General features: G+C 43.6%; 1 protein-coding gene across 3 annotated transcripts in view; it reads right to left on the reverse strand.

The window, feature by feature from the left end:
- RGS7BP (regulator of G protein signaling 7 binding protein) overlaps window positions 1-18,361 on the reverse strand; it is a 101,987-nt gene extending 83,626 nt beyond the window's left edge. Inside the window, exons 1-2 of one of the 3 annotated variants that reach the window (XM_032404345.1) lie at window positions 17,536-18,361; window positions 16,472-16,638 (exon numbers count right to left, since the gene is read on the reverse strand). In XM_032404345.1, coding sequence (XP_032260236.1) covers window positions 16,472-16,638; window positions 17,536-17,700 — 332 coding nt within the window. In that variant the 5' untranslated portion in view covers window positions 17,701-18,361. Of the gene's footprint in view, window positions 1-16,471; window positions 16,639-17,054; window positions 17,146-17,297; window positions 17,378-17,535 lie in introns of those variants that run through there. The other 2 variants (XM_032404347.1, XM_032404346.1) reach the window with 2 other exon arrangements.
- Between the last annotated feature and the right edge of the window lie 6,559 nt (window positions 18,362-24,920).

A 24,920-nucleotide genomic window follows, 5' to 3' on the forward strand; every position in this document is an offset into this window, starting at 1 on the left:
CCACACGCTGGTAACCACTCTGGGTCTCACTGTCAGGTTAGTCGTCAGTACATGACATGAGCTGTTCACCACTTGAATATAAAACAGGCTTGGTGTTCGATGATCTTACCCACCGATGGCCCAATGTGAGTGTTTCAAGCAGCTTGAAGGGAGGCCAGGCTAAGCTATGATGTTCAGTAGCTTAGGTGGATTAAATGCATTTTCTTCCTAGAATATTTTCGATTTACAGTGGCTTTATCAGGACGTAACCCTATTGTAGGCTGAGGAAGATCTGTGGGTTATTGAGGGAGTGGGGTGTGATAAGCAGGGGGAAGGGCAAGAGATGAATAGATAATCCACTGGGCTACACTAAGTCTTGAATCTTCGATAGGGACACATTGAGGATCGAAAGGAAAGCTTTGATGTAGGTTCCACACTTGTAAGCAGAAAAAACAGGTCATGGAATGAATACCTTTTGCTGGGAATTCAGAAATAGCTATTTAGAAATGGTCATGACTCTTGGGTGAATGGGCATTTGTCAGTACTTTGTATAGAGTACCTTCTTTCGGTGAAATCCTGTCAGCTGCCAAATGATAAAAATAACAGGAAATCAGGTTGACTCTTGCCCCTCCCCTCAGTATTTCATTTATTTAGAAAAATTGCTCCCTATTCAGCATTCACGTGGACCTCAGACTCTGTTACATATCTGACAGGCTATTTGTCTTGATCTTGATCATAATAAGATCAATGGCTCCTGTTTGATATGAGAAAGTAATGTGTCAGCTGTATGATAATTTAAATAATTGTCCTCTTATCAAAGGAGAAAGGGTCTTTCAAGGAATTTGACTTCAGGGCAAATATACAAATATTCTATTTTCTCTCCTTAGGTTCAATTCCAGAAATGTTTAACATGTTCCTAAGGCTAATTAAGTATTTGGCCTTACTTACCTAACAATTCAAGGCTAAAAATATGCATATGTATTTCTGTATTTGGTTATTTTTTATTTTTATTTTTTAAAAAGATTTTATTTATTTATTTGACAGAGAGAGACACAGCGAGAGAGGGAACACAAACAAGGGGGGGTGTGAGAGGGAGAAGAAGGCTTCCTGCAGGGCAGAGAGCCCGATGCGGGGCTCGATCCCTGGACCCTGGGATCATGATCTGAGCCAAAGGCAGACGCTTAACGACTGAGCCACCCAGGCGCCCCTGTATTTGGTTATTTTTTTAACGAGGTGACAGATACTGACAAGTTTTAGATCCCCAAGGTGCCATTCTGAAAGCAGCAAAAAAACTGAGAAGGTAATACAGGTCAGAGTTACTAATGCCAACCAAAATGAGAAGACCTCCTGGTGTTTCTTATTGTTCACATCTGATAGTCTGCAAATACTCCGAGCAAGAAGCAGGTGATAATTAACAGAGGTAGACACTAATGGCTGAGGGCCACTTGTAGTCTGTAGCGTTTTTCTCTTGGCCAACATTTTAAAATCGGGTTATTTGACACACAAGCATGAATTCATGGATTCTCTTAAACAAAAAAGCCACAGATATGGCACATTCGGCCCACCTCTCCACATGGGAACCAGCAATCAATGAAACCTGGGTGGCAACTGCCTGCTTCAGACACGCAGGCGCATGCTCTCTCCCACACCACCGCGCCTGGCTCACTTCACTTCTTCGCATTGTCTTTTGGGCCTGTGGTGGGCCTGGGTTTGGAAAGCTTGAACTTCCTCTGACCGCTAACCCCATGACTGTCTATTCCCTTTATTTTCTCTTCACGTCATTCCTTTGATCTCTTGGCCATAGCAGCTCCTTAACCAGCCCATTCCCAAAGAACAAATTCATTCTTTCTTCCCCACTTTCTTTCTTTCCTCTTGTCCAGATAAATCGTTCCCCTTTCCTGTATCTTTCCCCTTCCTGTTCCACAGAGTTTCCTTGTCTGAACTTGGGGAATGCCTTTTTAATGCTGAAGTGGGAAGAAAAGACAGTCCCAGAATGACTGTGATGATCTTTCTTTTGCAAAGATGACACCTAAATAGATACCTGAAATCATTTCACATCTTCACGTCAGGTCTACAGCGGTGCCCGTACCATAACCCACTACTGAAATTCAGAGCAGAATTTAAAGGCACTCTGAGTCTGAACAGACTTGGTAACTTAAAACATATTTCATCCTCAGAAAACAGAAGATTGAATCTATGAATATAAAAATGGTTGATAAGGCTTGTTTTATGGAGAGAACATTTGCCGAGTGATTTTGCATTGTGGTGCATGCTGTGGCCTAAAATAATCTGAGCAGTTTCCTCATTATTCAGTGATGGTACAGTACTAAAACAGATGCAGCCATTTGAGCTCAAAATTCAGATAGTAAGAAAACATGACTTCTTGGTGAAGGATGTTCATGGGAGTCCCCCAGTTGGGAAGATCCAGCCATCTCCTTCAGAACCTACTGTTTGCCCTGGAGTTACTCCCTGGTGAGGGGTGAACGATGTCCTCATTCCTGACCGTGTGCTGACTGGTAGGGGCTTCCTCCAGGCTCTCCTCCACTGTGCACGTAGAGAAGGCCTCTCCAGTGTCCACAGGTGATCTCCCCACAGCTCTGCTCTAAGAGTTAGGGGCTATGGGGCTTTTAGCCATCTGTGGGGATCAAGGGAATGGACCCAGTGTGATGGCTCATTTTATGTGTCAATTTGATGGAGCCACAGGATGCCCAGATACTTGGTTAAATATTATTTCTGTGTATGTCTGTGAGGGTGTTTCTGGAAGAGATTAGTGTTTGAATTGGTAGACTGAGTAAAGCAGATGGCTCTCCCTAATATGTGTGGGCCTTGTCCAATCCACTGAAGGCCTGAATAAAACAAAAAGTTAAGGGAGGTTGAGTTCTCTCTGCCTGGCTACGGAGCTGGGACATCAGTCCTCTCTTGCCCTTGGACTGTGACTTAAACCACTGACTCCCCTGGTTCTCAGGCCTTTGGACACTGACTGAACTATACCACCTGCTTTCTTGAGTCTCCAGCTTGCAGAGAGCAAACTGTGGGATTGCTCAGCATCCAAAACTAGGTGAGCCAGTTCCCCATTTTACACACACACACACACACACCCCACATATCCTATTGGTTCTCCTTCTCTGAAGAACGCTAACACACCCACTTTAGAAGGTATCTTCCACTCACCTCTAAGTAGGATATTTCTCTGTTCCGTGGAGGGGACAATTATACTTAAACCACACATTCCAAATCACAACCATAGGATTCTGATGCTTTATATTTGCCTTATCTAGTTCATTTGGGGGTGAAAAATTCTGTAGTGGTCCTCATAGGGAAGGTCTTTGTATACCAGCCACTGTTTTTAAGTAGGACCCAGATAAGGATTATTATGAAATCAAAATGAATAGATTTTTATGAAAGTTAATAAAGTGCTAGTAAGAACAATAGTCTTAAGATTAAGATTGATCCTTGACTAGCTTTCCCATTATTCATTTCTTACTCCACCTGCTGCTTGTTATAGTAGAATAAGTACAGACATGGGATACTGTGGGGAAAAAACACATTTGAACAAAAATAATGACATAAAACCCAAAATGTTTGAGACACAGAATTCAAGAAGCATGAAGTGCTTACTATATACCAGCAACAATTTTAGGAACTCTACTTCTACCCAATAAGTCGACACATCAGAAACCTGCATCAGAAATATGTCCATGTGGGTGAGGGGGGAGTGGTTTATTCATCTAAGATAAATAGGAATTTCCACAGTGATGAAATTGGTAGGATGAAAAATGAAAAATCAGAAATGATTTGTTGATGCATCATGAATATCTGAGAAAGGAAAAAAAAATCAGCTTCACCTAATTCCTTAGCTCGGTAAGTAGATGGCAAGAATGGAAATAGGAATTCCAAATCAAATTGAAACGCTTCCAAATTAGACCCACTAAGGGAATAAAAGAGTCCAAGATTCAGAGCCTGAAGCTCTAACAAGCTGTCATGCTGGCTCAAAACTGGAACTCTGTTGAGGTGGGCAAGGTAGATCATAACTATGGTGATTTTAAACTTCATTTTCTTGGCAAACAGGGGCTCTTGTGGGTTCATTGACCAAGGATTGGGTTATTTTAAGAAGTGGTGTTTTGAGACTGGTCTGATGATCTCTTCCCATTCGTAGTCCTATGAGTTCTTCCCATATTTTTCTCCAGCTTGAGTGTTACTTTCTTGGGTGTACCCATCACCTCAGTGGGAAGTTTTCTGTCCTTTGAGTCCCTGCACACTTGGTAGCATTCACTTCCATTTCTCTCTTCACCCCTGTACTCATTGATGCCTTAGATGGCCAGTGTCACTGTGGTCACGGCGTGTCCCACTCCTGCTCACGTGTCCGTTGCTGGGAAGAAGCACATTGCTTCCTGAAACCCCGAATTCAGCCTAAAGTCTGTTGGCTCATGCTCATTTTTGGGACTTGCATGGGCAAGCAGGAAAGAAGGTGCCGAAGGATGGAAGGAAATGAGTAGACCTAACGTGGAGGAAGAAAGTCTGAAATAGTTGGGGCTCAGAGAGAAGTACTGAGGCTTCCAGAATGCAGAGCCGAGGTCCATTCACACTCTACTGGCAGCTTCAGAAAGACCATAATTGTGTTTTTTTTCCCCCTTCCTGCTTGTTTTCTCTTCTTACTAGCTGAGTAAACTTTAAAAGCCTTCAAATCAGCTGTGTGCCAGCTGAAGAAGTCCTTGTCCTGAAGTGTGTCCAGGGGAGGGGAGAGGCTTTGAGCGGAAATAGTATTTAGTGGCAGAGAAAGGGAAGGAAAGCAGGTAGGCCAATTTTGGGGCCATTCCAAGAAAGAAAGGAGCTGTCTGAGGAATAGCCTGGCATAGCGTCAAGAATAAAGACTCTGCTACTACAGAGACCAGTGTTCAAACCCCAGCCCCACCAATTAACCAAATATCTCAACTTTCTCAACCTAAATTTACTACAAAATGAAAATTAGAAAAATATCTATCAGTCTGGGTGCTCTGGAAAGCCTCCAGGTATGCCTCATCTGGATTCAAGCGGCAGTCCTGAAGCCTCACTGGCTCTGGATGGGACCACTAGAGTGGAGGCATGAGGGAAAAGTGCAAAGAATCCCAAAGACCGGGGTTGCCTGGGTGGCGCAGTCGGTTAAGCATCTGACTCTTGGTTTCCGTTCAGGATCGTGGGATTGAACCCCACATCGGGCTCTGCATTCAGCATGGAATCTGCTTGAGACTCTCTCTCTCCCTCTGCCGCTCCCTGCCGTATGCATGCTCACACGCGCTCTCTCTCTCTCTCTCTCAAATAAATCTTTTAAAAAATCTGAAAAATGAAAACAAAGAATCCCAAAGACCATAGTCCTCACGTGATCCAACCACTGAGGTAACCCCAGCTCCCACCTACCTACATAGTTGGCTCTGTGATTGGACCCCTGTAGTCTGATCTCTGCTACTTTGAGGTAGATGCATTTCTTAGCCAAAATACCAGACTTGAAAACCTCTCACTGGACTAAGTAGATATACTATTTCAGATGAACTCATGTATTCATGAAAGGGTCCAGCACATAGCTGGTTCTCAGCACATTGACTGCTATTTCTCCTTTCCCATGGTTCAAGACAGAAATGTCCACTCATGGCAGGAAGCCTGCGGCCACACAAAGAGAAAGGACATTGCCACTTGTTCTTCAAAGTTTGGTCCAAGCGCCACCATCCCCTTTTTGAAGTCTTGTTTCCTGGCTAGTCACTTGAGCAGAGCTGATTGCTGCCTCCTTTATGTCTGTCCTGTATCCTTATTTCTATAGCATCACCCATGACCCCGTTCTGCAGTGAATGTGTCTCTACACAGATGCTAGCCCCCAAGTTCCACAAAAGCAGAGTGGTGTTGCTTTTATCTTTACATTTCCAGAACCTAGCACTGTGCCTGGTCCAGAGTAGGTGTTCAGTATTTCGTGGATAAATGAATGAACAAACAAACCAAGAAGAAAATGGGCAGAAAGGAGCAGGTAGATGTTGAGGGATCACCTCCCACTTCTTTTTCCCCACTGTAGCAGCCCTTTCCCCAGGTCTCACGTCCAAGCTCCCTACCCATCCCCAGTCTTGCTAAAGATCCCATCCTGGGCCTTAGGAAGCATTACTTTGGTTTACAGTTTGGGAGATTTTGTCCTCACTGGACAGTTAGTATGGTGAGGGATATATGTGAGTCAGATCATGAAACTTGTGATCGGGAGATCCACATGACTTGGTCCTGGCCAATGACCTGATCGTGGAAGTTCTGTGTGAGGCTTCTGGGAAGTCCTTCGGAAAGGGATGCATTTATCTTATGTCCTTGCCTTTTACTCCCTGCTGGGAACACAGACACAATTTCTACAGCTGGAGCAGCAGTCTTGGGACCTTGGGACCTCTCACATCTCATACCTCATATCTTTGAATCATGAACCAGTGCTTACTAACCCCTACCCTTGAATTTTTAATGACGTGAGAAAATAAACTCTTCTGTGTTTAAGTCACTGAAATCCTATCTATGTTACTTGCAGCCGAAGACAATTCCAAACTGATAATCTAGTTTTTTTTTCCTTAGACATGACTAGGTCAGTTTATGTTTGGACTTTTACATTTGCTCTTCCCTCTGGCCGAAGTGCTTTTTTCACAGATCATCACCTGACTGACCCCTTCTTAAGGTCAGATACTAGGTTAGAATGTCACCTTCTGGGGGGCGGGCTGTCTGAAAACCCCATCTGAAAATAACTACCCACAGTCATCCATCATTCTTTAAATCATATCATTCTGTTTTCTTCACTGCATTTATCACTCTCTGAATTGCACTCTCTTTTGCCTGTTAGTTTTCTCTCAGTGCATTCAGGCTTCTATAACAGAACACCATGGACTGACTGGATGGCTTGCAACAACAGAAATGTATTGCTCATCGGTCTGGAAGCTGGGCAGTCCAAGACTGATGCACCACATGGTCATGTTTGGTGAGGACTTTCTTCGTGGTCCATAGCTGGTGCTTTCTTGCTATGCCCTCACATGGTGGAAGGAGTGAGGGATCTTTTTGGAGCCCCTTTTATAAGTGCCCTAATCCTATTTATGAAGGCTTCCCCCTCATGGCGTGAGCTTCACCCGAAGGCCCTACCTACCAATACTATAACTTTGGGTGTTAGGTTTTCAACATAGGAATTGTGCAGGAACATAAACATTCAGACCCATAGCACTTCTTGATCATCCTCACTAAGAATGCAGGAATCTTCTTTATTTTGTTCAGAGCTGCTATATCTCCAGCACCTAGAAAAGCACGTGGCATATGGTGGGTGCTCTATAAATAGTTTCCCAGACAGGGAGGAAACTTCCAGAGTTGCAAAAAGCATATATTTCCCCATAGAATACACTGTCCTATGTTGCATAGGTTTATAATTTAGGAAACAGTGGGTTAAGTGCATTTTAGGACCTAACTGCTGTATCTAACATAATTTAGATGAGTTTCCAGTTCAATTTTTCTTAATGGCCTTACTGTAATCTTGATCATAGGTCGTCTTGCAGCTTATCCTTATATCCAGAAAGCACTGCCTCTCTACTTTTTATTCTTAATAGCTCATCAGATTTTAAGTCCTTGATGAAATTCTTTGATTTATTAAAGGAAGTTTTAAAATTATTCCCGAAAGAGTCTCGCTGAATCTCAAGTAGATATTTTCGAATTGATTTCTGGAGTGCCACTGCTTATATCCCCTGCAGGCCCTATTCCATTTCACCTCCTGGTCTGGAGATTATACTCAACCCCTTTCAAAGGTACCTTGCCTAACTTCCTGCCCTCCCAAGTGGTTCCTGCACCCCTTATCTTTTCCATAGGTCCATTTAAAAGTGGCAGAGACTTGTTAATCTCCTTGGGACTCTTCTCTTTTGGATTTCCGTGTGAGGAGTATGGTGGGCTATGAGGAGACTACACATAAGCCCTTGACATTCAGAAGAGTAAATGATCTCTTTTAATGGCTGAAGGGTTGGGGCACTTGGGTGGCTCAGTCGGTTAAGTGTCTGCCTTCGGCTAAGGTCATGATCCCGAGGTCTTGGGATTGAGCCCCGTGTCAGGCTCCCTGCTCAGCTGGGAGCCTACTCCTCCGCCTCACACTCCCCCTGCTTATGCTTGCTGTCTCTCTCTCTTTGTCAAATAAATAAATAAGATCTTTAAAAAAATAATGACTGAGGGTAGGCTTTTATAGAGAGAACCCACAGATGTAGACTAATAGGATGGGACCATCTTTTATATACTTTTAGAGAATAAGAAGTCGATCAGTTTGAGTAAGTAAAGAGTTTACAAGTCAGATGGTAAGAGGAGAGCCCAGGAATACAGGTTGGGTGCCGTGGCTGAGAGAGTGAGTTGCTGGCCAGTATCCATTCTCTCCCTTTCCTTTCTAGTTAAGGTGTCAGTCAGAGAAGAATACGCTTCCCAGTCTCCTCTGTAGTTAGGTGTGACCTCATGATGCAGTTCTGGAAGAAGTTTTGTTTGGGTTTACTTAAAAAGAGCTGACCGAGCTAGGAAGTGTGGCCTTTTCCCCCTTTATCCTTTCCTCTAGTCTGGAATTTGGAATTTGGACTGGTGACAGGACTGCTTTTTTTAAAGTCATGTCTTGTAGAGCAGAGGAAATAATATAGTTACTGCTCTTGAGCTGTGTTTTATGTAGATATCCTTGTAGAAGAGACAGAATTAAACTTTCAAGGGCTGAAAACTTTAAAAATTCCTTTTAAAAGTGATCCTAATGGAAAATCATTATTTATTCAATATCCACTGAGCAGATAGATATTAGGGTGATATTTTATCAAATAACTTGAAACATAATGTAAGTAATCTTAAAATACACCCTGCCCGCTGATCCCCTGTAATAATGAACACCTATGCCTCAGAAATCGCTCTTAGGTATGTCTTTTTTTTTTTTTTAAGATTTCTTTTATTTATTTGAGGGAGAAAGAGAGAAGAGAGGGGAGGGAGGAGGGGGGGGGGGGGGGGGGGGGAAGGGGCAGAGGGAGAGGCAGACGGAGAAGCAGACTCCCCGCTGAGCAGGGTGCCCGATGCGGGGCTCCATCCCAGGACCCTGAGATCAGGGCCTGAGCCCAAGGCAGATGCTCAACTGACTGAGCCATCCAGGCGCTCCTTAGGTGTGCTTTTTAAGTCTTCTATTGTTTAAAAACGACATACTGGTTTTACAGTTACAAATCAGAAAGAAATAATGGTCGAGGTGTAATAGATAAGTCATAAAATGTGAGCTAATCTAACCGATCAGTTCTTACTGAAGTCTTTGTCAGAATAGGTTTTACAATCCCAAGTAAGGTTAATGAACGAACAAAATGGACATATCCTCACTGACTTGCCACTCAGGGTGCAAGCATAAATGAAACACAGCCTTGCTCTCTTATACTTCACCATCTCAATAATAAAGTGACAATAAATTTTCCTAAAGTTCATTTTAGTTTAATTTTCTCTCTGACTGGAGCATTTGTTAAGAAGGCTCTCGCAAGGTGAAGGTCATTAGATCTGTTCAAAGCATAAAAAGGCTAACTTCAATAGGCAACTGGAGAGCCCTTGTCTAGATTCCATATCACCCGTCATTTTGTGGCTAATAATAGCACTGTTCTTTAATTTGGTCTGAGCCAGTACTGTGTCAGTTGCTTATTGTTCTTAAGCAACAGTATTAGTACTGCTGAAAGACCACCAGCACCTACCCCAGTTCTAGCCGATTGGACGAGAGAAAGTGAGCACCGTGTATGCGGACTGTCACGTGCCTCTCCTCTCCCCCCGCCCCCCAGCCAAATATTCTCTCCTACAGCTGGATTTTTGTTCCACCTTTATGTTCCGTGTTTACACACTAGTAGTTAAATTGATTAGAGCCAAGGGCTGACCACAGTGGGGATTCAGTACCTTTGTGATCATATTCATTTCATACAGAAAACAATCTAGTCCTTGGTCACAAACTCCACCCATAATATGAGTTAAATATTTAAGTCTTGCAAATGATAAAGCACTGGGCACTGGGAAGTCTTTGTGTGGAAGTGTTGAGAGAATGTACAAAGGGCTAGGCTGAGCTCTACCTCCATTCCCACTGGGCCCAACAACCCAAAGTGTTCATTCTCCTACAGATGGGCCAAAGGAATTTGCTCTGGGTTGAGTTATGTCTCCTCAGCCCCAAATTCATATGTTGAAGTCCTAACTCTTATTACCTCAGAATGAGATCTTATTTGGAAATACACTGTTGCAGATGTAATTAGTTCCATTAGTATGAGGCCATACTGGAATAGGTTAGGCCCCCTAATCCAATATAACTGGTTTCCTTATAAAAAGACAAAATTTGGACCCACACACATACACAGGGAGAAGGATGTAAGACAGAGATGCTTCAGCAAGTCAAGGAACAACAGGATTGTCAGCAAACCCACCAGAAGCTAGAAGAGAGGAGCAGATTCTTTCTCCCAACCCTCAGAAGGAACCAACCCTCCCTACACCTTGATCTTGGATGTGTAGCCTCCTACAGTGAAACAAGAACTTTGTGATGTTTAAGCCACCCACTGTGTGGTACTTTATGACTGCAGCCCTTAGCACACTAATATAGAATTGTTCTCCTGTCCTTCCCTTTGATGGCTAGCATATATCTCTCCCCTTTCATTATTTGACCAGTGAGAGTTAACATTTTTAAAGCAAAAACATCTGTAATAGAAAGGGAACACACAGGACAGAGTGGGTGGCTTGGCAGGCTTGCCAACCAGGCCTCTTGTACTAAAGCGTTACCGAGTGAGCTGCGAATCTGAGTTCTCCCTCTCCCTGCTCTCCTGACTTCCTAGCAAACAGAATAAGGAACAAATAAGAACCGGCTAAAAGTGGAGCTGGGAAAAATGGGGCAGAAAAGTCAAATAGGAGTCAAACAAAACTAAAACAGACCAAAAAAAAAAAAAAAAAGGAAAAACCAGGAGGAGAGAGATGGAAGCAGAAAAGAAGAGTAAACTAGGCATGACTGGTCAGGAAACTAATTGCTGGAGGGAAAAATCTGAAATCTCTGGGTATGAATCTCTATGATATTCATTATATTATTCCCAGAATCCATTAGGAAATTAAGGTTCTTCTTGTGATCATAGTGTGTTCACATCTCAACAAATATATCTCTGGAATTCAATCATCAAACTTCATGCATGATGCTTATTTTATTTTTTATGGTTTAGTTCTGTAGCCAAAGTCTGTATGATTCCCCCTGAATTAACCTGGAACACTGGAATGATGAGGCCAGAAGACTCGGGTCATTCAGTTCAGCCCTTTCGTTGAGGTGTACAGAGAATTTAACAGACTTTTTGTCCAATGTCACACAGCCTGTGGCAGAGCTAGGCCAAAAGATTTTATAAGTATGACGTAATTTATTAGGAATAGAGTTTGATTTATACAAAGAAAATCTTCCTAATCTACTTTTGAACCCTCGCATATCCATATTGCTTTTAAGGTATTAATGAAGAAGCCTTAGGGCACCTGGGTGGCTCAGTCAGTTGGGCATCCGACTCTTGGTTTTGGCTTAGGTCATGATCTCACGGTTGTGAGATCGAGCCCCACGTTGGACTCTGCATTGGGCGTGAAGCCTGCTTGAGATTCTCTTTCCATCTGCCCCTTCCCCTTACTCAGGCTCTCTCTCTCTCAAAAAAAAAAAAAAAAAAAAGCCTTTTAATAACCATCTGGGAAGCCTCAACCTAGAAAATTCCTCCAAACATAATATAAGGAACTAAGATAAACATTTATTTCAACCAAGGTATTTATTTGAAAAATATTGGATGGATAAATTTATTTTTCATATAGGTGTATCATGATATCCTGAATTTTGCATGTCTTATGAATGCGAACACTAATCTGAATTTCGTAATAGCGTAACCGTGTGCTAGTCCGTCTTCTGAGTGCTTAACATATGTTCACTTAGTCCTTATAATGCCGTATGGTTCAGTGTCATTAGCTATTAACCCCATTTGCTGATGAGAAAACCGAGGCAGGGAGGGACGGTATCTACCTTCACCCAAGGTTACACTATTTGTAAAAAAGGCAGGGCTGAGATTTGAACACAGGCAAAGTCTGTGAAGCAGCATGCATCTCAATACACACGGATTCCCAGCAAGGGGTAAAGCCAGGATTTTATCCCAGTCGAATCTGATTTAGAGTCAGAGCTCTTTCCCATCGCTCGGTCCTGCCTCTCACATCTTCGTACTTGAACCTCCCGTTCGCTCTGTCAGCAGCCGCCGCCAGAAGGCAGAGGTGTGAAGGAGCTGTGGGGCGGCACAAGCACCCCAGCAGCTGTGGAGGAAGCGGGATCCCAGCGCCCAGCCCGCCAGCCACAGCATCGTCTCCGGCGTCTGCTGGAGGATACTGTCTCCTCTGGGTCAGTCCTAGCCGGCGCGCTGTGCTCTCTTCCCTTGGTTCTCAGGACATGGTGTGTTTGGTGGAACTGGCGCCAGACCACGGAGCGATCGGCATGGGTTCCGGGCTTAGAGCGGCCTTGGACTGGCAGAGTATCCTCCAGAGGTGGGGAGTCATGTACTTGGCCCCACAGATCCGCTCAACTACCCCGTGGGGACCATGACAACGAGTTGACAGAGGAGGGAATTGAGATTCAGACAGTGAAGTCGTTCCATCAAGGTCACAGAAGATGGTTCTCCGCCCAGGTCTGCCTAAATGCTAAGTCTTCACATATACTTGCCCAAGTTACCGCTAAAGTCGCTTGAAATCATCTAAATCTCCTCAAATACAAAACAAGGACATTGTGCTGTATCAGTATACTCTGTGCCCTGAAGCCCTAGGGGTTCTTCACAGGTGTCTCAGAAGTCATTTTGGGAAGGAAGTCCAAGGTCACCGGCCCTGGTAGCCACCTGCCCCTGATGTGTGTGCGTGCGCGCACGCGTGCGCACACACACACACACACACACACACACACACACCATGCAGGGCACAGCAATGCTACTTTCAACCTGCCTTCTAAATCTGACTTTCCACATTAAGGTGGAAGGAAGATTCTGCTGCTAAAACAAGTTTGGGGACCATTCTAGCAAGTGATCCCTGAGGCCTCTTTTAGCTTTAATACCAACGGGAGGATCAGCACAGTAGAGGGACAGCAACTGGTCACTCAAACCAGGCAGGAGAGACTGGGGATTCACCTGGCTGGCTCTGTCCAGAAGACATCTGTTGCCTTTGAAAGAAAAGGATGTACTGCAACCTTCGCTGGTCTAGACACAGTTTGAGAAGGTGTCGTGATGACGTCTGTGATGATGGCCTTCTTACCCAGGGCCAGCTAGTGAGAAACACAGTCTGTGGTCACCATTCCTTGAGGGAGTCATTTAGGGATGAAGGGGGTCTAAGCATCTGTGGCTTAATCCCAACTCATTGGCTTTTCTCCTCTTTTTTATTTATCTTGCTTCATCCTTTTTTTACCCTGTCTACCTTCAACCTAGTCTCCCTTCTCTGGCCCCAAAGCCAGGTGATAAAGGATAAAACAGGAAAGGAGTGGTCTGTGCTGGTTAAGAAATAAGTCATTTCATTTACTCCTTCAGGTCTTGCTTTTGCCCCACCTATGTTCCTACTCAGAGCAAAGCATTGGAGTTTAGGTGATAGCATTGGGCCGCATCTTGATGAATGCATGGAGAACCAAGTTTTCTGTTTCCCCATCCCTATAGTTCCTACCCCTTTCACTAAAAGCTGTGTATGTAGGAAAGAATAAGGCCAGGTGTTATCATTCATGGTGATAGTGATCATACCTTTTTACAAGACACTTATTGAGCTATATTTTACACATCATAAACTTCACTCATTTTGAATGTGCAATTCAGTGATTTTTAGTAGCTATATAGTTGTACAATCATCACCACAGTTCAATTTTGGAACACTTCCATCACCCCAAAAAGTTACCTCAAGCTCATTTGCAGGGACTCCCTGTTCCCACTCCCAGATCTAGGCAACCACTAATCTACTTTCTGATGTGAATAGAGGTGCTTTTTCTGAGGATTTCATGTAAAAGGAATCATATAATATGTGGCATTTGGTGACTGGTGTCTTTGACTTAGCATACTCTTCTTGTGATTCATCCATATGTTAGCATGTTTTCGTATTTCATTCCTTTTTACATAATACTTCTTTAAATGGCAGAATTATGTAGAGAAAAGATCATGGATTTCAGAAGTATGCAACGTGGGGCCAAATCACAGTCATTCCACTTCTTAGTTGTGTAACTTTGGGCAAGTTCCTTAACCTTTTTGAGACTCATTTGTAAAAATAAGGATAATAATCATCTTTCCCTCAGAGGACTATTCTGTGAATTAACTGGATTGTGCTGGCAAGTGATGGGTGCTCAAGAAATCCAGTTTTTGTCTCTACATTCCCCAGGAGCCTTTGCTTTTCGTAACCCTGCTTCAGATTTTAAGGTGAATGCTACAGTCTCCCTACCAGCTTTCACATCAAACTTGACATGAGAGCCAACATAACTAGCAGTGTCAGGAACGGAATTCCACCAAGGAAAATCATCACATCCTTCATTAATGAAACCCAGATGGTAAGAAGCTAAAGGGATTTCCTTCAGTTATAATGCTGTCATTTTTTTAGAAAGAAGGTTAAATTGTATTCATTATTTTAAGGAGGAAATGTTTCAGGTTCTATCCTAGAACATTGTATAGAGTTGGCCTTACCTTTGCAAGGCTCTAAGAACAACATATTTTCCCACTAAGTCTTACAAAACTGCTCCCAATAAAATCAACTCTCAGGTAACATAAAAGTAAGTAGCAAGGGGCTGCCAACCCCTGAGTATATAAAATCCATCTCAAATCCTCAAAACTCAACTTTGAGCCAGTAGTTTCAGACTCCTTTCCTGAAACTTTGGAAGGACCTGAATTTCATGTGTGTAGCAGCACAGACTAAATTAAACTCCTTGTTTCTTTCTCCAGTCTATCTTCTGTGATTAGAACATGTCATCAATTTGAGTTTCACCTTCGAGGAGTCCTGAATATAACCCCATCGTACAGTCTTGGACACAAGTTGACAAAGATGCTATTCTTTTGCTCTGGGCATAACATTTCCTGTTGTAAATCTGTTTCCCTTCTGAAATCATTGTTTCTCTCCAGTTTTTATTCCACCACTGTTCTCCTTTGTGTTTCTAGTTGTTTTACCTCCCTTCTTGTCTGGGGTTTGTCACAGCTGCATTTCTTCCCCAAATTCCTTAAACACTGAATCCCTTTCCACCTTCTAGATGAAATCCCAGATTCACATCCTGTTAAGCACAGTGTAACAGTTAAAACAGAAAAGGATGAGGCTTCTAAATATTTCTACCAAATGAAATGGGTTTGTAATATACTTTATGTCTCATTTCAAGGACATTAGATAGTGCATCTTTTCTCATGTTATAAAATGCCACTTGTTAAATGCAGTTACTGAGAAAGGCAACATAGGGCTTTCTAATCTATATATACCAATAGTCACTGTACATATTACCGGCATCATACATATTACTGGCTTTATACATATTATTGGCATTAAAGATGGCAAAGAGTGATTCAAGTGAATAAATTAGATATAATTCCTACACATGGTCAATCTGCAATATTATCAGGTTAGTCTAATAGACTTGAGCTTCGATTATGATACAGACATACACAGATAAACAGATAAAGGCTTTATCCAGACGGAATCAAACACTTAATGTATTTCTATAAGGATTCCTGTGTTTCCTTGCTCTATGTTCTTATTTGAGTATAGTAACTTGACAAAATCCATGACTAACTTCTTTCCTGATATGGAGATCAGGAAGTAGATGAGGTCTCAGAAGTGAAGTTTTGCTCACTGTATTAGCACCTAAAATAGGACTGGGGATCCATAAGGGTGATAAAAAGAACTAAAAATAATGGGGAGGGGCACATGAACAGCCTAGATTTAGATGGATTTGTGAATCTCCACAGTCTTCACCAAAATTTTCGTCTGTTAAAACTTTCCTTTCATACACTACACTGAGGAGAGTAATTTATATCCAAGACTTTATTTTAGGGATTTTATTTTAAATGGTATCACCGGAATTTATCTCATGGTATAAATAGTTTAGTAAATCTAGGATTTAGCAAAGATTTTCTCTCTACTGAACTGGCCTTTCGTGCAGTAGATGTTTAGCAGCTGATGACAAATAATCTCGAGGGGTGATGACTTAACTTCATTTTGACGGCCAAACATTCTGCAAAAAAATTCTGAAGCCCCGAGTCCCGATATGTGGACAGCATAGTGCAAGTTAATTTTTTTTTTTTAAATCACTTAATGACCCAAGTCTTGAATATATGTATATTCAAGAATCACACAACCTTCAGATTGTAATTTGGCACCTAGTTTGTCTATAGCTCTCAAAAGAATCCTGATCTCAGGTGACCCCATATTTGCAGAGATCACTTCTGAGGTCTTGAACACCATAAATAACTGTGAGCATCCATGCATCATGTATATGAATGACCAAATAATGCCAAGAATCTCCTACCCCGAGATGGCAGCAAGTTTTTGGTGTGCCTGACGAGCCATTTCACAGCCTTTGGTTCTTGTCTTGTGCATTTCCTCCCGGAGTGAGGGGCAACTGACGGAGACGTCCCCGATAGAAATGACCAGCTCTCGGTACAGGGCCACTTGCGTGTTGAACTCTTGGACAAGCTGAAAAAGAATTGAATTGCCTTCACCAACGTTTCCTATTTGGGTGTATACAAACATGGGTTTTCAGTGACCCCTCAGCCAACTCCACAAGTTCCAGCTAAGGTGCCTACAGACTGCTTAAAGATCAAGGCACAAAGATGGTAAGTTTCTCCTTGTCCAAGGCAAGTGTTTATTTTCATAGGGAAGTCCGGTGGTGGGAGCTCTATTTCCAGACCTACTCCCTCCCCCTCTACCATCCCCCCTCCTCCCTTAGACTCAGTTTCTGAAGAGCAAGAGCATATGCCACTCCCAGGTCACTAGAGCTTGCTGTTGGGAACTCTCACATATAATGCTCCCCTGTACTACAGCTAAGATAAGGATTTTAAGTTGCGTGGGGATAAAGGCCAAAGATAGGTTGCGAGAGGGAAACCATTCACCTCCTGCCAGGCCACTGAACCGGAGACTGGCTCAGGAGCCTGACGGGAAGACCGGCCACAGCCTCTGCGCTGGAACCTTCGTCCCCTCTGCAGCGCCCCGTGTGCTCTGTTTGGGTTTATTTGCTGCTGTCTCCCCACAAAGCAGCACCCCCACCTTCCCATCCCCTCCCTCCCTGGTGAGCAAGCCACTTCACCGTGTCTTTTGCATCCACCGTTCTCTGAGGGGGTAGAGGCATGACTTACAGCCGCTGACCCTAAGACCCTTGCCGTGGCACTTCTTTGCGGGGACATTACGACCCGGGTGTCACCCCGAATCTGGGGACTGCAGATTTAAAAATAGTGCATGTGCACGTGATCGGCATGGAGGAGCTGAGGGTGGGGGAGTGGCTGGCAGTCAAGCAAACGACTAACATACAAGATGCCCCCACCTCCTCTCCAAAAAGGAAAAAAAAAAAAAAAAAAAGGCGCAGTTTTCACCTACCATCTTGCAGTCGTCCAGGGCTCGTTGGGTTTTGTGGGCGCTCTCGGAGTTGCTGCCCCTGCGCTCCCAATCCCCGCTCTGCAGCGGGGGCTTGCTGATCTGGAAGATCGAGGAGCGGGTGGACCGGCTGGGGCGCTTTTTGCGCCCATTCGGTGCAGAACTCATGCATACACATCCACCAAGCCGAAGCCGCTGGTGCAGTGCGCCCCGGCGCGGGCGGCCCGGTCGTTGCCCTGCGCGCCGCCAAGCAGCCGGAGCCGGGAATCGAGGCGCGGCGCTCACAGGGTTGGGGCTGGCTGCGCGGGTGGGTAACCTTCAGCTTGAAGGAGAGCCGGGGAAGCGCTGGCTGTGCGCTGCAGCATCGCTTCCACTGAGCAGCGAGGAAGGGGCTCGGTCAAGTTCTGCTCAGCAGCATTGCCGGCCCTGTCCCGGGAGCTGGGCGCTGGCGCGGGCTCGCACTACCTTCCCCTCGGCATGGATTGCAGCGCTGGGCGAGAAGGAATGCGCCGCCAGGCGGTTCTGAGTTTCCATTCAGATGGGGGAGCAGCTTTCAAAGCCTGCGCTGTAAGGTGGGAGTTGGGGGGGGCGGGTATGAGTCTAGCTCTCGCCTCAGTGTCTTCCCGCAGCGGCGCTCCGTCGTCTTTCCCCTCCCTCCCCCGTCGCCAGGCCTGGAAGGCTGGCAGTCCCCGAAGCAGGCAATCGGCTCTAATAGGCTGCCTTGATCCCCCGTCTCTACGGGCTCATCTGTTTGAGGATCCCAAATGAATCCGTGGCGGGACTGGCAGACGCAGGCAATCGGTCCGCCTGACGTGGTGCGCTGCCCCGCACATTGATAGGACGGGAATACTAATGTGATCCGTCCAGAGAACCCCCCCCCCCCCCCTTCTCCCTCCACAGTTTATGCACTTACCCAATCAAATCCCCGGGAACGTCAGTTGCAATATTACTTCATCTGCGCTATTCTTAGAAACGAAAAGTGTCATCAGAGTGGAGCACATTGCCACATGCTGGGACCTAAACGTGGATTTCAAATCAACCTGTGTGCGTTGAAGGCCCTCACCATCTGAGACTATCTGGGGGCCACAGATAATCAAAGCCCAAACCTAGGAGCAAGCGAGGTTTTTGATTCAAAAGGAAAATGTCTTGATGACCTAAAAGGAAAGCTTTGTTTCCCTGAGTGTGTTGTTGCTGTAGTTGTGTTTTTGTTTTGTTTTGTTTTGTTTTGTTTTTGTCTTTGTTGGGCATACAGGGAGCGGGACTAGCAGGCGGTAGGGCAGAACGGGGAAGAGAGCCGGGGAAGCGCTGTCGAATTGGTCCTCCTTCCGTTTTCACCAGTAAAGTTCCCGGTCTCCTGTTCCGGAGTGTGACTTTTTCCTGTGAGAGACGCCACAAGTAAGAGCCACCAGGCCTCCCTTCCTTGGACATTCAGAACGACCAGTTCTCCTTTATGGAACATCAGTGAGCCAGAGGCTGGTGGAGCTGGCCCAGGGAAGTGGAGGGGAAGCCTGCATAAAGGGGGGTGGGGGTGGGAGTGAGTTGCTGGGCCATTTAAGTCCACTTTCACCACTGACATCCTAAGATTCTTGTGGGAAGAAAAGAGGTGGAGTTGGCATTCTGGTCTAATGTTTGTTCTCATGAATGATTTATTTGGAGGGGACAGATAAAGAGGTCTACCACAGGGGAACTAATTATGTGTCCAAAAGCCTCATGAAGAGCAAATCAGACATTTCTGGTCACTCTCTTAAGGGGACATGGAGAGTACACACAGAGGGATAGTCAGAAATAGGAAGACTAACACCTTAAGGAGGGTGTCTCTAGGATTTTCTTTTTCTTTCTTTTTTTTAACAAGACAGGTAAATGTAATGGAGTCGGATAAGAAAGATGCTTGGTCTTTGTGCCCAGTTCCTGTCACAGAGCTCCTAAAACCCTTGGACTTTCCTGAGTGATAAGGGTGATGAGTCTTTTGTCACCAGGAAGACTAAGAATTGGTTAGAGGTTTGGAACTCTCAGTCCCACCTCCAACTTCCCTGAAGAGAAGGGCTAGAGATTGATGAATCATGAATAGCCGGTAACTTTATCAATCATATCTACATCATGAAACCTCCATAAAAACCACTACATAGTGGGATTCGGGGAGCTTCCGGGTTGTTGAAGGTGTGGAGGGGCTGGGAAGGTGGCAAGCTTCACATCCCCCCTCCCATACCTTGCCCTCTTCCTTCATCACATTCTTTATAGTAAACTGGTAACTAAAGCCCTTTCCCAAGTTCTTTGAGTCACCCCAACAAAGATGCAACAAATGCAATCTGAGGGGGGTTTGTGGGAACGCCTGAATGGGTGTCAGATGCAATCCGGGGACTTGATACTTGTGATTGGTCTCTGAAGTGTGGGCATTCTTGTGGGACAGAGCCCTTAAACCATGGAGTCTGATGCTAACTCCAGGCAGTTAGTGGCAGGATGGAGAGGAATTGTAGAACACCCAGTTGGTGCTGGAGAGTTGAAGAACTAGTGGTGAAAGAGACACCATCTGTTGGGGGAACAACAAACCCTAACAGGTGGACATCTGAATGGATATTCAGTTGTATTTGCCTAGTATTTGACAAAAGATTGAGAATCAGTTTTACCCAAGAGTGGGAAGGAGGTGGCATTAGCCCCCAGGTTGACCTCCCTCCAGATGCTCGGATGACTTGGAGACCAGGGTGGGGAGCTATTCTGTTAGCAGAGTCTCCCCAAATATTGGGAGATAAAAGAAGTTCACTCTTAACCAGCTCTCTGACTATTCCTCTTTCCTCAGTCTCAATTTTCCCTCTGTTTCCTATGTGTAGGGAGAAGTTGAGGAACACATCAGGCGATTCAGTGAGATTTGCTAGCATTTGGTGAGTGGTAGAGGGATGCTGACGAAGAAGATACAGGCAGGCTAAGGGGCCTTAAGAAGAATGGATAATACTCATTTATAAACTGTTTAAGTCCTGGTGATACAAACTCCTTTTGTAACAAGTAACTAATCCCACCTCCGCAAGAGTTAAAGTCTGCTTTAACCCAAGGTTGGTAGTGCTTTGGAGAATTAAAGGAAAGGAGACCTCGTTTTACATGTGTGTGGTCAGAGGATAAAGAAAACAGGACACTGGCAGTCAGTCTTCTGGGAATCTTTTGCCGCCAGTCTGTTATCTCATCCCTTTCCCTGCAGGGCAACAGTGGCCGCCACCAGATTTGAGCGTCTCAAACTCCTCAGTAGTAGGCTTCTACTCCAACTACAACCATCTGGTTTCGACTCCCCCCTTCTTCTGCCTAGAGACAATTTCAACAAATTAAAAGAAAAAAGGCAACATAATCGTGCTGCCCGGTTTCTAGCCATAATTCTTGGAGGAGGTGGGGGGAGGGGAAAAATGGGTTCAAACTCAATGCCACATCTGAAGGACTACAGGTTTGGAAACCTGCTGGGGGATTAAGCGGAAATTGTAGGTGCCCGTTGGCTTCCCCGATACACAGCCCAAGCCATTTTCCTGAGAGGGGAGAAAAGTAACATCAGTGCCAGAGCCGTTTCTCCCAGGGACAAATGCTGCCATCAGAATAGCAGCAAGCAGGCTTAGTTTCCTCACCTTCCCCCACACTCAGAACAGCATGAATTTACATTCCTGGGGCTGTCTGACTGCCAAATAGAAGGGTAAAGTGCAGTTGGAAATCCCAAAAACAAAGGCACATTTTCTGGTTGTCCAGACCCATTTTGGCACAGCCCTAATAGTGGGTCCTCTGTAGGTGTATTTGCTTTGACCCCATCTCCTATCCTAGATTCACTCCAGTATAAGATCCGCCTTACACTTCACATTCTCTATTTCATAATTTCAGAGAACTCATTTTGATTTGCAATTTTTAAAAATAAATGTTAGTTTGGAGTGAATATGAGTGTCTGTTAAGTCTCTTCAAGTTGGTGCTATAAGAAACCACAGCGAGACCCAGAGACTCACCTTTCAAATGGGGCTGACTTCTCATGAACGGAGGTACTGGGAGGCAGGTTTCATCTGGGAGTGAAGTTCAGGGTGGGGCAAAAATGAAAAAGGACCTTATTTGTGTTGGTCTATGACACAGGCGAGGAAATATTCATGAAGATGCTGAGCTCTGAGAAGTTGGGGAGATTTGAAGGGAATGATCAGGTTATTTCCTGTTAGTGTCAAAAGAGATTGAGTTATTGAGAAGAATTTAGTGAGTAAACTACCTACTAAATGCTTTATTTACACCAAAAGTGGAAGGAAGTACAATATACTGGGAATACATACTAGTTTCAAAAATATGTTTGAGTATTTTCACTAGTTGCACTTCCACATTCTGTTGGTTCTAAAGCTTATATAATTTGGAGGCCCCCTTTTAAAGAAAAAGAATCCTGCCACGTTGTTTTGTATGTGAAATAAAACATATTTTGCACTGGTTGCTGTACCATCGTGCAGATGAGAAATCTGTAGTGGGATCTGTGCTTTGGTCAGAGTGCGAATAAAACTCACTTCTAAGAAAAAAAATTAAAAGAATTGAAAAATGTAAATACAAAACTAGATACATGGTTTTGGAAAAGCCTGCACGGGTGAGGTTTGCCGAAGCGAGTGTTCATTACCTTCGTGGTACATGGACACATTTCATGTCTATTTTATGCATAGTGGGCATCTGATGGGCCTCCTCTGTTTTTATTCCCCCTTTTCTGATAATAGCACCTTAAGTTTTCTTTGACCAATCAGTCTTACCTCATTTCTTATGACATGGCTCACGAACGGGCATATGTCCTGGACATGGTCAAAAAGAGTGGTCTATTCTAGTGGCCAGTGATTGGATAATAGTGGGCATGACATTGAAGCTGAGCCAATGAACTTTAGGCCTTGGGGACTCTGGAGCTCTTAGGTTGAAACATATGAAATTGCTGTTAGTCAACCGTTTTTGACCTACATCAGTGGTAATTTCATGTATTTCAACCTAATATTTTTTCTTTCTGTTGGGTTTCTAGGGTGATACAATGAAAGCCTGGAGTTTCTGGTGGCAGCCTTTGTCACTTAGGGTCAACTGACTGCCTGAGAGCCAACTCAGAAAAAAACAAAATGGAGAGATGGAGAAAGAGTCTTTTTTTCTTTTTTTGAGGGATGATTGACATATAACATTGTATCAGGTTCAGGTATACAGCTTACTGATTCCATATTTGTATGAACAATTGACTGTTGAAAAAGACGAGTTTGAACTTCATGGGTCCACTTACACATGGACTTTTTGGGTAAATGCAGTATAATACTGCAAATATATTTTCGCTTATGATTTTCTTAATATTTTCTTTTCTCTAGCTTTGTAAGAATACGGTAAATAATACAACTTACATGATATGTAGTAAATAAATGACTACCATGTTATCAGTAAGGTTTCTGGTTGATAGTAGGCTATTAGTAGTTGTTTTGGGGTGGTCAGAGTTATACATGGATGTTTGACTGCATGGGGGTAGGCCCTGCTAATCCCCGAGTTGTTCAAGGGTCAACTGTATTGCAAAATGATCACCATAGTAAGAGTTGATATTGTCAGCATATGTGGTTATTTTTCTTGTGATGAGAACTTCTGAGATTTCCTTTCATCAACTTTTCCACATGCAGTTTTAACTGTATTTGCCATGCTGGACATAGTGTCACCCTGACTTATCTATTTTATAACTGGGAGTTTGCACCTTTTGACTCCCATCGCCCATTTTGTCCACTCCCATCCCATGCCCCTGGCAACCACCAGTCTGTTCTCTGTATCTTTGAGCTCGGTTTTTTTCTTTACCTCTTTTTGGATTCCACACGTAAGTGAGATCACACATTTGTCTTTCTGTCTCACTTCATTTAGCATAATGCCCTTCTGGCCCATCCATGTTCCATGTTGTGGCAAAAGGCAAGATTTCCTCTTTTATGGCTAAATAATATTCCACTGTGTGTGCGCGTGCGTGTGTGTGTGTGCGCGCGTGCGTGCATGTGCGTGTGTGTGTGCGCGCGTGCATGTGTGTGTACACCACATTTTCTTTATTTACTCATCTACCAGTGGATACTTAGGTTGTTTGTATATCTTGATATTGTAAAGAATGCTATAGTGAATATGTGGGTGTATGTATCTTTTTAATTTATTTTTTAAAATTTAATTTAAAAAAATTTTTTTAAAGTAGGCTTTACACACAGTGTGGAGCTTGAACTCAAAACCCTGAGGTCAAGAGTCACATGCTTCATGACTGAGCCAGCCAGGCACCCCAGTGCATATATCTTTTTGAGTTAGTGTTTTCATTTTCTTCAGAAAATGAAATTCCTTGGAAGGGAATTGCTGGATTATATAGGTGTTTTATTTTTAATTTTTTGAGGAGTCTCCCCACTGTTTTCCACAGTGGCTGCACCAACTTACATTCCCACCAATAGTGCATGAGGGTTCCCTTTTCTCCACTTCCTCACCAACACTTGTTATTTCTTGTCTTTTGAAAACTACCCATTCCAACATGTGTGAGGGTTATATCTGTTTGTGGTTTTGGTTTGCATTTACTCTGATGATTAGTGATATTGAGCACCTTTTCATGTACCTTTCGGCCATCTGTCTCTGTTCTTTGGAAAAAATGTCTATTTAGATCCTCTACCCATTTTTTAATACGTTTTTTTTTTTTTTTTTGCTATTGAGTTGTAGGAGTTCTTTATATATATATTGGATAATAACCTTATCACATAGATGATTAGCAAATATTTTCTCCCATTCACTATGTTACCTTTTCATTTTGTTGATGGTTTCCTTTGCTATGCAGAAGCCTTTTAGTTTGATGTAGTCCTACTTGTTTGTTTTCACTTTTGTTGCCTTTACTTTTGGTGTCAAATCCAAAATACCATTGCTAAGACCAATGTCAAGGAGCTCGTCGCCTATGTTTTCTATAAGGAGTTTTATGGTTTTAGGTCTTACATTAAAATTTTTAATCCATTTTGAGTTAATTTTTTTTTTTTAAAGATTTTATTTATTGAGTTAATTTTTAAGTATGGTGTAAGTTAGGGGTCTGGTTTCATTCTTTTGCATGAGGCTGTCCATTTTTCCTCACACCATTTATTGAAGAGACTGTCCCTTCCCCGTTGTATATTCTTGGCTCCTTTGTTGCAAATAAATTGTTCATATATACGTATGCTAATTTATGGGTTCTCTACTGTGTTCCATTGATCTATGAGCCTATTTTTATGCCAATACCATCCTGTTTTGATTATGATATCTGTGTAATATAGTTTGAAATCAGGGTGTGTGATGTTTCCAGCTTTGTTCTTCTTTCCCCAGATTGCCTGGGTTATTGGGAGTATCTTTGTTCTTTTTCTGTGAAAAATGCCATTGGAATTTTGATAGAGATTGCATTGAATCTGTAGATTGCTTTGGAG

Source organism: Phoca vitulina, unplaced genomic scaffold (assembly GCF_004348235.1).
Source record: "Phoca vitulina isolate PV1807 unplaced genomic scaffold, GSC_HSeal_1.0 scaffold6, whole genome shotgun sequence".
In the NCBI taxonomy this organism is placed as follows: domain Eukaryota; kingdom Metazoa; phylum Chordata; class Mammalia; order Carnivora; family Phocidae; genus Phoca; species Phoca vitulina.